We start from the raw sequence: 15,789 nt of genomic DNA, 5'->3' as shown, positions 1-15,789 counted from the left end.
AGAATTTAATCTGATTCCCTGATGATAAAGATGTAAACTGCATTAATAATAGAAACAAACAATAGGTTCTTTCTTTTTAAAAAGGTTTTATTTTTAATTTTTGTGGGTACATAGTAGGTGTAAATATTTATGGGGTGCATGATACAGGCATGCAATGTGTAAGAATCACATCAGGGCAAGTGGGGTATGCATCACCTCAAGCATTTATCTATTATGTTACAAATGATCGAAGTATACTCTTAGTTATTTTAAAATGTAAAATTACATTACTACTGACTATAGTCAGACTGTATAATTCTTAATACAGGATGGGATTTCTTATAATTTGCTATGCTTTCTAGGCCACCCTCAAGTACAATGTTCTCCTACCTAAGAAGGCATCTGGATTTTCTCTTTCCTTGGAAATAGTAAAGAACTACTCTTCAACTGTTTTTGACCTCACAGTGACCCTCAAGTAAGTGTCATATTTTGATAGTAACTCCCATGTGAACAAGATGGTAAAATATTTAAAAAGTTCAAACAGTAGTGAAATAACAAAATATAAATCATGGTAATATGATGAGTTCTCATGTTGGTGGTGACAATTCTACAGCACAGTCAGTTTTTAGCTCTCTGTCCGGACACCACAATTTAGTACATCTTCAGCTAAATCAGAGCTAAAATGAGGCAAGAATAACATGCAGTCTATGTGAGCATGATTTGAAAGCTTTCGCTGCACTGATGTTTCAATGATACTTTTTATTCTGTTGTATGGAAGTACTCCTAGTTTTGAAAAACAGAGATTCTGTATTTCTTTCTCAAGACAAGCATGCATGGTCATATAGTAGCAAGCCCACAAATGTTCATTTTATAACTGTAAAGAGTAACATTTTAGATTTTTACTTTTCAGAATAGAAAAACAAAATGATCCTCTTGAATTCAAGCATGATTTATAGATGCTAAAGGCTTTTAGCCTAAGTTAATATGTGGAAAACATTAAGTAAAATTAGTTTGGGAGAGATTTTTTAGAATTTCTAAATCAAAATCGCTTGAGCTCCAGGGCTAAGAACTCAATGAATTGGGGAACTCTTTTTCTTTTTTTTTTTTTTTTTTTTTTTTTTCCAAGACGGAGTCTCACTTTGTCACCCAGGCTGCAGTACAGTGGCACAGTGGCACAATCTCAGCTCACTGCAACTTCCACCTCCTGGGTTCAAGGGATTCTTATGGCTCAGCCTCCTGAGTAGCTGGGATTACAGGCATGCACCACCATATCTGGCCAATTTTTCTATCTTTAGTAGAGTCAGAGTTTTGCCATATTGGCCAGGCTGGTCTTGAACTCTGACCCTCAAGTGATCCACCCACCTTGGCCTCCAAAAATGCTGGGATTACAGGTGTGAGCCACCATGCCCTGATGAACTATGGAACTCTTAACTTCACACCCCAATAGTCTTATCCAGAAGCAGGAAACTGAGCTAGAAGATCTCCTGGGGACATGTCTACTCTATAATTCTGCGAATATACCACCTTTTAAGCAAAGATGTCCTCTAAGTGTTTTGCAACTCTAACACTAACCTACGTATATGTAATCTAGATTTAGAAGCTTTGTTTATCAGTTCAAACTTTGAGACTGCAGGTAAGCTTAAGAGCAGGGTTTGGGGAAGATTTCATGTCCAGATAATTCACTATTTGCTCCAATTTCTTTTGCTATGTATCATCTCTTTCATTATCATTCTGGTTGTGCCTATTCACAGATGCTTGAAAATGACTTTCTTCAGATATTTTCTCTTCAGCTTTTACCTGTCCCCCAGATTTCTAGCCAATTAGTATTTATCCACCTGGCACTCTTATTATGAGATAAGTCACTTTTTAAAATTGATATCTAAACGAGTGTTTTCTTATAATTTTCAGATATACAAGAATTCACAATAAATCCAATATGGTGGTTATAGATGTAAAAATGCTATCAGGATTTACTCCAGCCATGTCATCCATTGAAGAGGTAAATAATAGAAGCCTAATCTTTCAGCACAAAGACAGCTACATAGAGTATAAAGATAAAATAAATACTTGTTTAGCTGTTGTTCAGCAAAACAAAACTATAGAATTCTTCTTCAACATTCACGTTTGTATTTTTGCACTAACACTGGAGAGCTGGTGTACTAAATTTGTACCAATTAGCAGTCAGTATTTCCCATGGTTCATCATATATTTTTCTTTAGTTGCTACCTGTGCTTATGAAAACATCATGGCACCAAGGAATGTTCCATAAAACAGAACCTGAGAACCCTTCCTTACACCTTATACAAAAATTAATTCAAGATGGATTAAAGACTTAAATGTTAGACCTAAAACCATAAAAACCCTAGAAGAAAGCCTAGGCAATACCATTCAGGACATAGGCATGGGCAAGGACTTCATGTCTAAAACACCAAAAGCAATGGCAACAAAAGCCAAAATTGACAAATGGGATCTAATTAAACTAAAGAGCTTCTGCACAGCAAAAGAAACTACCATCAGAGTGAACAGGCAACCTACAGAATGGGAGAAAATTTTTGCAACCTACTCATCTGACAAAGGGCTAATATCCAGAATCTACAATGAACTCAAACAAATTTACAAGAAAAAAACAAACAACCCCATCAAAAAGTGGGCAAAAGACATGAACAGACACTTCTCAAAAGAAGTTTATGCAGCCAAAAAACACATGAAAAAATGCTCATCATCACTGGCCATCAGAGAAATGCAAATCAAAACCACAATGAGATACCACCTCACACCAGTTAGAATGGCGATCATTAAAAGTCAGGAAACAACAGGTGCTGGAGAGGATGTGGAGAAATAGGAACCCTTTGACACTGTTGGTGGGACTGTAAACTAGTTCAACCATTGTGGAAGTCAGTGTGGCGATTCCTTAGGGATCTAGAACTAGAAATACCATTTGACCCAGCCATCCCATTACTGGGTATATACCCAAAGGACTATAAATCATGCTGCTATAAAGACACATGCACACATATGTTTGTTGCGGCATTATTCACAATAGCAAAGACTTGGAACCAACTCAAATGTCCAACAACGATAGACTGGATTAAGAAAATGTGGCACATATACACCATGGAATACTATGCAGCCATAAAAAATGATGAGTTCATGTCCTTTGTAGGGACATGGATGAAACTGGAAAACATCATTCTCAGTAAACTATGGCAAGGACAAAAAACCAAACACCGCATGTTCTCACTCATAGGTGGGAATTGAACAATGAGAACTCATGGACACAGGAAGGGGAACATCACACTCCGGGGACTGTTGTGGGTTGGGGGGAGTGGGGAGGGACAGCTTTAGGAGATATACCTAATGCTAAATGGCGAGTTAATGGGTGCAGCAAACCAACACGGTACATGGATACATATGTAACAAACCTGCACATTGTGCACATGTACCCTAAAACCTAAAGTATAATAATAAAAAAACAAAAAAACAAAAAAAAACAAAAAAACAAAAAACAAAAACAAAACAAAACAAAAACAGAACCTGATATAGAAAAGCATGGACATTCAGTTCTGCAGTGGTGCTGTCATTTGTTCTAATATCTATTTTCTATCCTTCCCTAACAATTTCTTCAAAGCTTGAAAACAAGGGTCAAGTGATGAAGGCTGAAGTCAAAAATGACCATGTTCTTTTCTACTTGGAAAATGTAAGTTTAGCAATACTTTTTTTCTTTAAATTTTTTCTTTTTTCCTTCCAAGGATGATTGGATGCTTCAGTTTCTTATAGATATGTATGATAGGATTTGTAAAAGGAAAAAATAAGGGATGTTAAGGATGACCAGTGTTCTATCCCACTGATCATCTTCTCCTTGCTAGTTCCAAGGCTATTTCATATATGCCCTGGCTATGTGACTAGATAGCTTTCCATTTTAGAAACATCATCTCCCTATCAAACACAGTCTGGTCACAGAGTAGATATGTAATTATTTTATAATTTGACTAAACTCTTACAAAGTTTGCCATAATTTTTTTAAATTACAATTGTGTATTGAAGGTGTGTGGTGTGACATTTTGATATATATAGTGAGCTGATTGTTATCATCTAGTGTGACTATATGTGAATTATCTAACACATCCCTCTCTTCACACAGTTACCTATTCTTTTTTTGTGATGAAGCACTTAAGATCTGCTCCCTTAGGGAATATTACATATACAATACAGCATTGTTAACTGCAGGCCACTGCTGTACCTGAGATTTGTAGAATGTATTCATTCTGCACAGCTGAAGCTTTCTATCCTTTGACCAGCGTCTCCCCGTTTTCCTATCCCTGATAACTGCCATTCTACTCTCTGCATCTATGAACTCAACTTTAGATTTAACTTACAGGTGAGATCCTGCAGTGTTTTTTGTGTGTATCTGGTTTGTTTCACTCCACATAATGTCCTCCAAGTTCTTGAATGTTGTTGAAAATGGCAGAAATTCTTTTTTTAAGGCTGAATAATTTATATATATATGCCTCAGTTTCATTATCCATTCATCTGTTTCAAACACTTAGGTTGATTCCTTATGTTGGCTATTGTAATGAAAGAATGAGCATGGGACTGCAGCTGTCTCTTCAAGATATTAATCTCATTTTCTTTGGATGCATACCCAGAAATAGGATTGCTGGATCATAGGGTAGTTAGTTCTATTTTTATTTTTCTGAGGAAACGCCAAACTGTGGCATGCGCTTTACAGACATCCTTTCTATGTGTATCGTCACCACTCACATAAATGCCTACATTCCTCTAAGACTTCCAGCTAAATCCCTCTCACCTCAAATAAGCAAAGGAACTTAAAATTTTATATGATTTAACGTTACCAACTCATTATTTTGCCAATATGTAAGTTAATCATACCCTAGATCTATCTAATTACATAGATCATAAACTTCTGGGGATAATTTTCTCAGTGATTATCTTTTCTCAGACCTGCTACAATGTAATTATCATTTGTGTCATTATAGGTTTTTGGTACAGCAGACAGTTTCACTTTTTCTGTTGAGCAGAGCAACCTTGTGTTCAACATTCAGCCCGCCCCAGTCATGGTCTATGATTATTACGAAAAAGGTAGGCAAGCAACAGCCATGCCCTAAGGCTACTGAACATGGTATCTAACATTCCCTGAGCTACTAAACTTTCCAAAATCAACCTCCGTCTTCACAGAGTCAACAGTAGATGGCATTACTTTGTATACTGGTTTCTTTATTCCGTGATGTGTCTTCTGACTGAACCCATTTTCCAGTTACCAGAGTTTTTCAACACCAGAATCCTTGCACTATAACCTGACAGGGCTCCGCTTGAACTTGAAATACGAGCCACACTAAGCTTCCAGGTCTTTTTGTTATTGTCATTGTTGTTCATGCTAAGACTGACTGTTCCAAGCTACCTCTATGGACTTTGACTTAAAAAGGGGAGTGGGGAATATTCTGAAATGTTATTTTAAAAATTTGATAGATTAATTTCTAAAACATATACTAAGATGTTGTAGAGACCATACAACTGTTTCCTGGAAGGTTGGTACTATTTGTTTCTTGTTGAATGCTGTGTGAAGTTTGTCGAGTACTTGAATTCTCTCTCTGTCATTTATTAATAGAATGTATTTCATCAAGTGTCTTAAATATTATTAGCATATTTCTGGATGTATAAAATGGGAAAGTAATTGTCTCTATTTCAAAATTATTGGAAAGATTAGATCTAATGTGCTTATATCATCTATTTAATAAAAATACATGTTCCCTTTATTTTTTCAGAAGAATATGCCCTTGCTTTTTACAACATCAACAGTAGTTCAGTTTCTGAGTGAGACAAAGCAATTACTGGAAGAGGTAAGGAAATTTTATTACATCATAAGCCATTGAAAACACATCTAGTAAGAAAATGAAAAACTAAATAAGATAGGACAATGGTTGAAGAAAGAAAAGTGTCTGGTACTTCATTAGACTGGTGTAGCTGTGTACTACATGAGTATTCTGATAGTCATTAAGATTGTATTAATTTCTTTAAAAATAGCTTTAAAGAATTCACAGCTATATATACCTTTTATAAATCTCTCTTTTGTAAGTTGACAGGTCAGTAAAAATTTAGGCATATATGTTTGTACATATGTGTGTATATGTATGATACATGTCTATGTGCCTATATGTTTTTACATCTAGATATCTATTTATATATACATACAAACATGTGTTTATTGTTTAAACGATGTTTTAAATCCCAGGTGGAAAAGCATTTCTTTTAACAAACCGATTCTTCTGTATCAAACCTGGAAAAAGATCATGAACCATCTGACATCCTGAACAGTCTGCAATCTGCTATGGCTTCTTGTCAGGTCTTATTTCCTTATCATCCCATTAAATGTTGTCATTTTGCATCTGAGTCTACGGCTTTTTTTTCTTCCAGTACTTTATTCACAGTTTTAATCCTAGAAAACGCAGGGCTTTTTTTTTTTTTGACAGCAACTTGAATAATTTGCTGTGTGGCTGTCAACTCTAAATTTGAGTATTTAGACATCATGGCACACAGAGTTACAATTCTTCCATATACAAAGAAAGAGAGAGAGAGAAAGAAGTGGGGGAAGAGAAAGAAGGAGACTAAGTGAAAGTTGAAATGGACTCCATGTTAATTCAAGGAAACAAAAATAAACACACAAAACACATAGACTCGAATGTATCTTCCGAGATCAAATCTGCCTCAGGCCTAATCCAATGGTGACCATCCCGTTGGAGCAAAGGCATTGCTTGTGCTTGCGTCCTTACTCACTAGGTAAACACACCCCTCATGCTCCAGATGTGGCCAGTCGTCACCCCCGAGGGATACTGGTCAAGTACTCAGGGATGGTTGAGAAATGGTTGTGGCCTGCCTCAGACCACCACCACGTGGTGGGCTGAGTGAATTTCCAAAGCGCAGAGACAGCATTGCAAAGGCACAGTGTGCCGGGATGGGCCCTGGACATACACTGTGCGATCCATCTCAGATGAGGTGATAGGAGCAAGTTGGCATGTCCCAGGCCACAGGCACTGCTCCTCACACCCCACTTGAGTGGGAGCCATCACAGGCTAGCATCCTCTTGTCCTGCCCCGATCCTGGTTTTCTGGCTGGCTTTGCAGGTCAAAGGGCATCCTTCCACCTGGAAGGATCCTGGGGGAGTCATCTCTCAGAAGACAGTCCCAGAACATGGAATGTGACCTTGTTTGGAAATAGGGTCTTTGCAGATGTTACCAAAGTAAGAGGAGCTCACAGTGGATTAGAGTGGGCCCCGCCTATTCTAATGATTGCTGTCCTTACACACACGCACACACACACACACACACACACACACACACACACACATTCCAGAAGTAACACAAGTTCAAAATACAAAATTCAATTTAATTTGTATATACTAACAATAACTAACAGAAAATCAACATTTAAAATAATTACATTTGTACTATCTCTGAAAAAATGAAATGATTAAGTCTATATAAGATCCATATGCTGAAAATGTACAAAATGCTGTAAGCAAAATCACAGAAGACCTAAATCAATGAAGAAATATATGGATTCATGGATAGAAATACTTAATAAAGACTTCAATTCTTCCCAGATTGATCTATACTTTCAACACAACTCCATCAAAATCCCACCAAAGGATATGTTGTATATCAGGTAATCTGATTTAAAAAGACATGCAAAGATTAAAAGGTAGAAAAAAGAATGATGTTGGAAAAGCGATGCTACACAATTTTAAAGTTCTGCTCCAATGCTAAAGTAGTCAAGACAGTGTGATTCCAGCAAAGGGATAGACACAGAGATCAATGGGACAGACTGTATCCAGGACTAGATCCACACTGACATGGAAAATTGATTTCTAACAAAGCTGCAAAGACAACTCAATAGAGAAAGGACAATCTTTCAACAAATGTTACTGAAACGACTGAACTTTCATAAGCAAAAAATTGAACCTCAACCTAAAGCTCCTATCTTAACATTAATTCAAACAGAGCACAGATTTAAATAAAAAATGTAATACTACAAAACTTTTAGAAGAAACCATAGGAGAAATATTCAAGACTAAGTTGTTAGACATGACACCAAAATAACAATTTGTAGAAGAAAATACTGATAAAATGAACTTCCTCAATATTTAGGACTTTTGCTCTGTAAAGGATCTTATTAAGAGGATGAAAAGACATGCTACAGGCTGAGTGAGAACATCCGCAAACCATATAGCTGACAAAGGACTTGTATATAGAATCTATGAATAACCTTCAAAATTCAGCACATTTTTTAAAAAATAATAATCCCATGAAAAAGAGGGCAAAAAACATGAAAAGACATTTTGTCAAAGAAAGAACATGAACAGCAAATAAGCACAAGTAAATATGATCAGCATCAGTAACCATTAGAGAAATGCAAATTAAAACAACGAAGTATCGCTATGTCTGTTAGAATGGATAAGCTCAATGATGACACCAAATGCTGGCAAGATTGCTTAGAAACCAGACAACTCACACATCACTGGTGTCACTTGAACAAGGTGTAGTCACTCTGGAAAAGAGTTTGGCAGTTTCTTATAAAACCAAAGGTACACATCCTATGTGACTCAGCAATTTCACTCTTCAGGATTTAACCTGAAGAATGAAAACAGTTTCACAAAAACCTGTAGGTGAATGTTCTTAAAAGTTTTATTCAAAATAGCCTCAAACTGGAAACCACCCAAATATCTTTCAGTGGTGAAAGACTGAACAAATTCTACCATATCCATGTAAGAGACTACTACCCAGGAATAAAAAGCAAGAAATTATTGATACAGGCAACTTGGAGGTTTTGTTAGAGCATGAAACTTGGTGAAAAAAGCCAATCTTTTGTTGAAGATTGGCTTTTAGCTTTTGTTGACGAAAGAAAAAACTTTTTCTTATGAAAAAAGCCAATCTTCTAAAAGGTTTTACACTTATAAGTTTCCATGTATAAAACATTCTCCTGTTGTGGGATAATTTAGGAATCAGAGAGAACGAGGGGTTGAGGAGGATATTTATTATTTAGGTGCATCGGCCCAGTCAGATTAACATCCAAAGGACTGAGCCCCAAACGAAGAGTCAAGTTGCCTTTTAAGCATGTCGTGGGTGGGGGAAGATTTGTGCAGGAGGAAACATATTACAGAAGTGAGAAACAAAGACAGTTATTCAATTGAGACATGCATTACATTATTTCTTACTTTTCAAGGAAAAACATGTTTTACAACTTGAGTTTATCCGTCTAGTGACCTTGCAGTTGCACAGCTACAGAAACAGGGTCTTCACAATGCCTGGGAAAGGGAGAGATAAGGCTCACTAGCCACAGAAAAACAGGCAGTTAATTTTTAAAGGACTCTGGCTCTTTCTCTTCCTCAGGGGGAACTGGGTTTTCTTACATACAACTGAGTTTTTGCTTACACATTCTTTAATTTGTTTTAATTCCTGTTCCACTCCAACTAACAAAACTATAGAGATGGAGAACAGATTGGTGGTTGCCAGGAGACAGGGACAAGGTATGAGGATGTGACTAAAAAGAGGTAGCACAAGTGAGTTCCTCTTAGTGATGAAACAGTTCTTTGCCAAGGACAGTGGTGCAAGTGGTTACAAGATACTACACATGAGATCACCTTGCATAGAACACACACACACAAAGGAGTACATGCAAACACTGTGAAAACTGCATAAGGTCTGTAGTTTAACAATAGTAAACCAATGCCCATGCCCTGGTTTTGATAGTGTCCTGCTGTTCTGTAAGATAGCTGTTCTGTTAGGGAAAGCCGGGTAAAGCATCCAAGGGACTCTTGTCTACTACTTTTATGACTCTCTGTGAAGCAACAATCATTTCAAAATAAAAACTTTAAAGAAAAGCAACCAAGTGATTTTTATATAATCAACGTCAGGTTAATCCTCACCTTGGGAGGGAATAGAGACTAGGGAGCATCGCAATGGTGGGTTCTGGAGTACTGGCAATATCCTTTTTTTTTTTCTAACCTAGATGATGATGACATAGATACTCCTTTGTGACAAGTCATTGAAGTGTACGTATTGTTTCATAAACTTTTCTGTGTGTTAAACTATCGAAAAGAATTATTCAAGTTAAAAGAAGAACTTTAAGATAAATAGAGCATTTTACATAAAAGAAACATGGAGCTCTATTTTTGTTAATGGGTCCAAAACAGAAAAACAGAGATTGATTTAAACAACTCTCTAGATAGGTTTCACAGTAGACTAGGCACGGCTGAAGAGTGAACGAGTGAATTAGAAGACAGAGTGACCAAGATACAGCACAGATATGTAGAAAGATGAGTAAAGTAAAATAGAGTGTTACTCCAATATGTGCTTAAGGGGAATTAAAAAAAAATTGAGTGGTTGGGCAAGAGGTAATCATTGAAGTGATAACGGCTGAGAATTTTTCAGGATTAAAAAAGATATCAACCCTTGGGTTGAAAAGACACATCAAGTCTTTTACAGGATGAAAAATACATAATTATTTATTAGATAGTAGGTAAACCCCTAGACACATTGGGATAAAAGAAAAAATTTTAAAAATGAAGAAACGCCAAAAGGTTAAAAGAAAAAAAGAAAGATTTGCTGCAAAGAAAAGACTGCCAAAACAACAGCAGACGTCTCATCAGCAACAGTAAATGAGACAATGGAATAATAGCTTCCACGTTTTGAGGGAAAATAACAATGAGCCTAAAAATTTATCCCCAGCCACCCCAGCATTCACGAGTGAGGTTATTTAAACTAATTTTATAAAATGTGGTTATTTTATAAATGCAGTTATTTAAAATAATTTTATAAAATGATACTTGATGATGGCGAAATGTTCACACTACATTAAGTTAAAAACGACAAGTTAAGGAGATGGATAATGGGTACAAAAATACAGTTAGAAGGATTATGATCTAGTGTTCAGTAGCACAATAGGGTGATTGTACTTAATAATTTATTGTATATTTCAAAATAACTGGAAGAGTGGAATTGGAATGTTCCTAATACAAAGAAATGATCAATGCTTGAGGTGAGGGACATCCCAATTACTCTGGTTTGATTATTACATTTTGTATGCTTGCATCAAAATATCACATGTACCCAATAAATAGGTACAACTGATATGTATCCATAATAATTAACAACAAAAAAATGTAAGACAGGTTACAAAAGGTATCTATACTATTGTTGTAGACATATCCAATGATATGGATAACGGGGTTGGAAATATCCAGATTACACACTTATGTATGTGTATACTACATATATACACACAACTATACACATATGTATGTGTACATACGCTCACATATGAATGCACAGATAAAACTGAAAGGACATATATCAAAATGGTAACGTATCTGTTAGTTTTTGAAGGGAAGGCCAGGGTTAAACAAAGACACAGGGAGAGTTGGCAGCTCGACAGCAACACAAGTTTATTGCCAGAGCAACCTGCTGAGGTGGGGGACCAGCTTAACGCCAGGGCCCACCGCCGCTTACAGGCTGGGGTACTTAGAGATATGGGCAGGAAGGGTCTGGGTGGCATGGCTCGCTGCTTGACAAAGATGTTCCTTCAGTTGGGCCTTACCCCGGCAGGGTATGATAAGGACATTCGTGTGCCTTGTGGTCAGGTGGTGGGGCAGGACACTTCTCACGGTGGAACCCCCATGGAATGTTCTGCTCTGACCAAGGTCTGTGAAACGGCAGGGGGCTTACAAAACGGTGCAGTTTGTACTAACAGTACCCAGATCATACATTTAAAAATCATTTTTCTTTTCTTCGAAGGGCTTTTCAGTATGTTCTGTATAGTCTAAAATAAACATATGTTACTTTGTCACATTTAAAATGTTATTTTTTAAGTATGTTCTCTTCAAAATGCATTTAAACTGTTTGACAAATTAGAAAATTGTTGATTAAAAGCAAGGAGGCTTATAGACAAATCCTAATTCAGGTGAATTCAACAAATATTCTTTAAGCACTTTCTGTATGCTGGCAATTGTAAGAGTATTTAAGATAAGTCTAGTAGAAATCTAGAGAAAAACATGACAAATACTTATAACATAGGATAACATATGTGATATTATAGGCATATACAATGTTCTGAAATAATACAGAGGAGGGCATAATTAACTATGCACCAGCTAGGAGGAGGTTCAAAGAAGAGGGCCTACTGAGTGGATGTAAAGGAATCGAGGGAATGGCGTGGGAGGAGGAAGAACTTTTCAAAAAAGGACAACAGGGCCGGGAGTGGTGGCTTGTGCCTGTAAGCTCACCACTTTGGGAGGTTGAGCTGAGGGGATCACTTGAGCCCAGGAGTTCGAGACCAGCCTGGGCAACATAGTGAGACCCCTGTCTCTATTTAAGCAAGTTTAATATTTTAAAAAGACAACAGAGTACACAAGAAGCATTGAGGCAGAGAAAACACGACATGCAGAAGAAAGTAGTGTCAAATGCGGTAACATTGTTTCTAACATCAAATGATGAAAGCAGCATGAGGCTATTAAAACTGGCATCAGAAAGTGCATTTAGTGACTTCAGTCTTTAGTGGAAGTTCCTAGTGTATGAAATGAACAGTTGAGGAAAGGCCTTAATGGTTGTGCTATGGAAATAGGGAATAAAGGGCTAAGTATGAGAGGATCTGTAATTCAGAGAAATTGCTCTGTTGGTAACATGGAGGGTGAATTTGAGGGGACAGAGACTGGAGGCAGGAGCAAGGCAGTAATGAAACGGCCTCATTGTCTGGAGTATCACCTGAAGTCTGTGGTCTCACAGCCATGGAGAACAAGGATGCGGACTCACAAAGAGTGAGGTTAAGAGTGGAAGTTCAACAGGCAAAAGAAAAAGAAAAGCTCTCTGCTGCAGAGAGGGGTCACAGAGAAATGGATTGCCAGTCCACCGCAAAATGCAGAGGGTTTTATAGATGAGCTGGTGAGGAAGTGGTGTCTGATTTACATAGGACATGAAAGACTAGTCAGACCAAGCGTGCCATTTGCATAGGGCGTGAAAAACTGCTTAGACCACGTGTGCCGTTTGCATAGGGTGCGAAATTCTGGTCGCCCCCTCCCTAATCTTGTATTATGCAGGCGGTTCTCTGCCTGAGCCGTGCCATGTTGCCCATTTCTCTGTTACTGCACACGTGGTGACAGAAAACGGAAGATGGGCCCTCCATGTTGGACATGCCCAGCCCTCAGGTAGCCCTTTTCTATTGGCACAGCTGCCAGCATTCCCCCGTGCAAGCTTCCAGCTTGCTTATCTACGTTTGCAGCTCGATTTTTCAACCTGCTGTTTGTTAGAAAAAAAATTTGTTGGGCTGCTTTTTGTTAGAAGGGAAGCTCTGCCAAGGACTCTGTTCCCCTCACTATCTGCCTAAATAATTTCTTTCTACCTCTTGTATCAGTAGCAGTGGAGGTGAGGAGTAAAAATATGTCAAACTTGGCCACTGATTAGAAAAGGTGAGAGGAGGAGTCAAGGAGAGGAAAAAGTGCTGGATCACGCCCAGGTTTCAGGCTGGAACAGGGCAGATGGCAGAAGCATACAATGTTGAAAACAGAGGCAGAGAAGACCACTTGAGTGGAGAGGGATAACGGGGCATTCTAGGACAGGATGGGTTTGAGATTTCCTGACCGTATCCAAGTGGAAAAGTCTCAGGAGCATGAGGATTCACCAGAGCTCAGGGCAGAAGATAGGGAATGTGGAGTCATCAGCTTGCAGGTGATGGCTGAATCCATTCTCCCACTTCAGCAGAGAAGCACCCAAGCAAAGTGCTGAGAATCCTGGAGAACACCAACATTCCCCAGTGAGCTGAAAGAGAATTTAGAGGAGGCGCAGAGGGAAAATTAAATGGAAGAGAGTGCTGTAGACAGCACCATAATGCAGGGCTCGATCTGGAGGCAGGCTGCTTGAATAGCCATCTCTTTTTCTGTAAATGAGAGTAAAATTATCTATCCACGCATGGAAAAAAAAAATTCTCAACAAACTAGAAACAGGAAGGAACTTCATCAACATAATACAAAGCATCTGTGGAAACCTTACACTTAACACATTTAATGGTGCAAGGCTGCAATCTTTTGGCCTAAGATTGGGAATAAGACAAGAATGGCCATGTTCAGTAGGTCTATTCAGTTTTGTAATGAGGTTTTGGCCCAAGCAACAGAATCCAGACTAGAAAAGAAGTAAAACTGCCTTACTCACAAATGACATGACCTTGTATACAGAAAATTCTAAGGAATCCACTAAAAAAAACCCCTAGAACTAGTTCAGCAAGTTCACAAAATCGACATAGAAAAATCAATTGTATTTCTATATACTAGCAATGAACAGTCCAAAAATGAAATTAAGAAAATTATTCCATTCACATCCAAAAGAATAAAATACTTACAAGTAAATTTAACAGGAAAACTTGTACACTAAGAACTTCAAAACATTGTTGAAAGAAATTAAAGAAGACCTAAATAAATGAAAGACGTTACTTGTTCATAGATCTGAAAACTAAATGTTATTAAGATATCAACATTCTCAAAATTGGTCTACAGGTTCAACCCAATTCCTACCAAAATCCCAGCTGCCTTTTCTGCAGAAATTGGCAAGTGAATCCTAAAATTCACATGGAAATGCAAAGGACACGGAATAAGCAAAACAATCCTGACAAAGAACAAGGTGGGAGGACTTACCGTCCAAATTTCAAAACTTACAAAGGAATCGAGATTATGGTACCAGCAAAAGGAAAGACGTACAGGTCAATGGAATGCAATTGAAAGCTCAGGCCAAGTAGTCTCACCTGTAATCCAATGGAATGTAATTGAAAGCTCAGGCCAAGTAGTCTCACCTGTAATCCAATGGAATGTAATTGAAAGCTCAGGCCAAGTAGTCTCACCTGTAATCTCAGCACTTTGGGAGCCCGAGACAAGAGGATCCCTTGAGGCCAGGAGCTTAAGCTTAGCCTAGGCAACACAGTGAGACCTGTGTCTACGTACAAAACATTTTTTTGTATCGACGTACCAAAATCAATTTCAAAATTTTGCTTTTCATTAGCCAGGCGTGGCGGTGCACACCTGTAATCCTAGCTACTCAGGAAGTTGAGATGGTAGGATCACCTGAGCCTAGGAATTTTAGCCTTCAGGGAGCTATGATTGGCTACCACACTCCAGGTCGGGCAACAGCGAGAGAGAGAGATCGTGTGAGTAAAGAAAAAAATAAGTAAATAAAAAGCCAAGGATGGTGGCTAACACCTGATATCCCAATACTTTGCGGGGCCAATGAGGGAGAATCCCTTGGAGCCAGGAGTTGAGATCAGCCTGGGCAACATAACAAGACCTTATCTCTACAAAAATAAAACTAAAAATCAGCTGGGCGTGGTGGCACACACCCACAGTCCCAGCTACTCGGGAGGCTGAGAGGGGAGGATGACTCGAGCTCAGGAGTTCAAAACCAGTCTGGTCAACATAGTAAGACACTGCCTCCAAAAAATTAATTTAAAAAATGGAAAGCTCAGAAATAAACCCTTACATTTACAATCAATTGATTTGACAAAGGTACCAAGAAAAATCATTTGGAAAGAAATAGTCTTTTCTTTTTCTTTATTTTTTGTTTTTTAAGAGATGGGTATCTCACTATGTAGCCCAGGCTGGTCTCAAACTCCTGGACTCAAGTGATCCTCCTACCTCAGCTTCCGAAATACTGGGATTACAGGTGTGAGCCACTACACCCAGCCAGGAATAGTTGTTTCAACAAATGGTGGTGGGACAATTGGATATCCATGTGCAAAAACGTTGAGTCCCTAACTACCACC

At 38.1% G+C, this 15,789-nt stretch overlaps 1 protein-coding gene across 1 annotated transcript in view; it reads left to right on the top strand.

Annotated features, from left to right (window-relative positions):
* LOC116472181 (ovostatin homolog 2-like) overlaps positions 1–6,309 on the top strand; it is a 69,452-nt gene extending 63,143 nt beyond the window's left edge. Inside the window, 6 exon segments of the mRNA XM_058442139.1 lie at positions 342–454; positions 1,888–1,978; positions 3,608–3,676; positions 4,977–5,079; positions 5,763–5,837; positions 6,230–6,309. Coding sequence (XP_058298122.1) covers positions 342–454; positions 1,888–1,978; positions 3,608–3,676; positions 4,977–5,079; positions 5,763–5,815 — 429 coding nt within the window. The 3' untranslated portion in view covers positions 5,816–5,837; positions 6,230–6,309.
* The last annotated feature ends 9,480 nt before the right edge of the window (positions 6,310–15,789 follow it).

The sequence above is a fragment of the Hylobates moloch genome, unplaced genomic scaffold (genome assembly GCF_009828535.3).
Source record: "Hylobates moloch isolate HMO894 unplaced genomic scaffold, HMol_V3 SCAFFOLD_8, whole genome shotgun sequence".
NCBI lineage: Eukaryota > Metazoa > Chordata > Mammalia > Primates > Hylobatidae > Hylobates > Hylobates moloch.
This window is presented reverse-complemented; position numbering and strand designations above follow the sequence as displayed.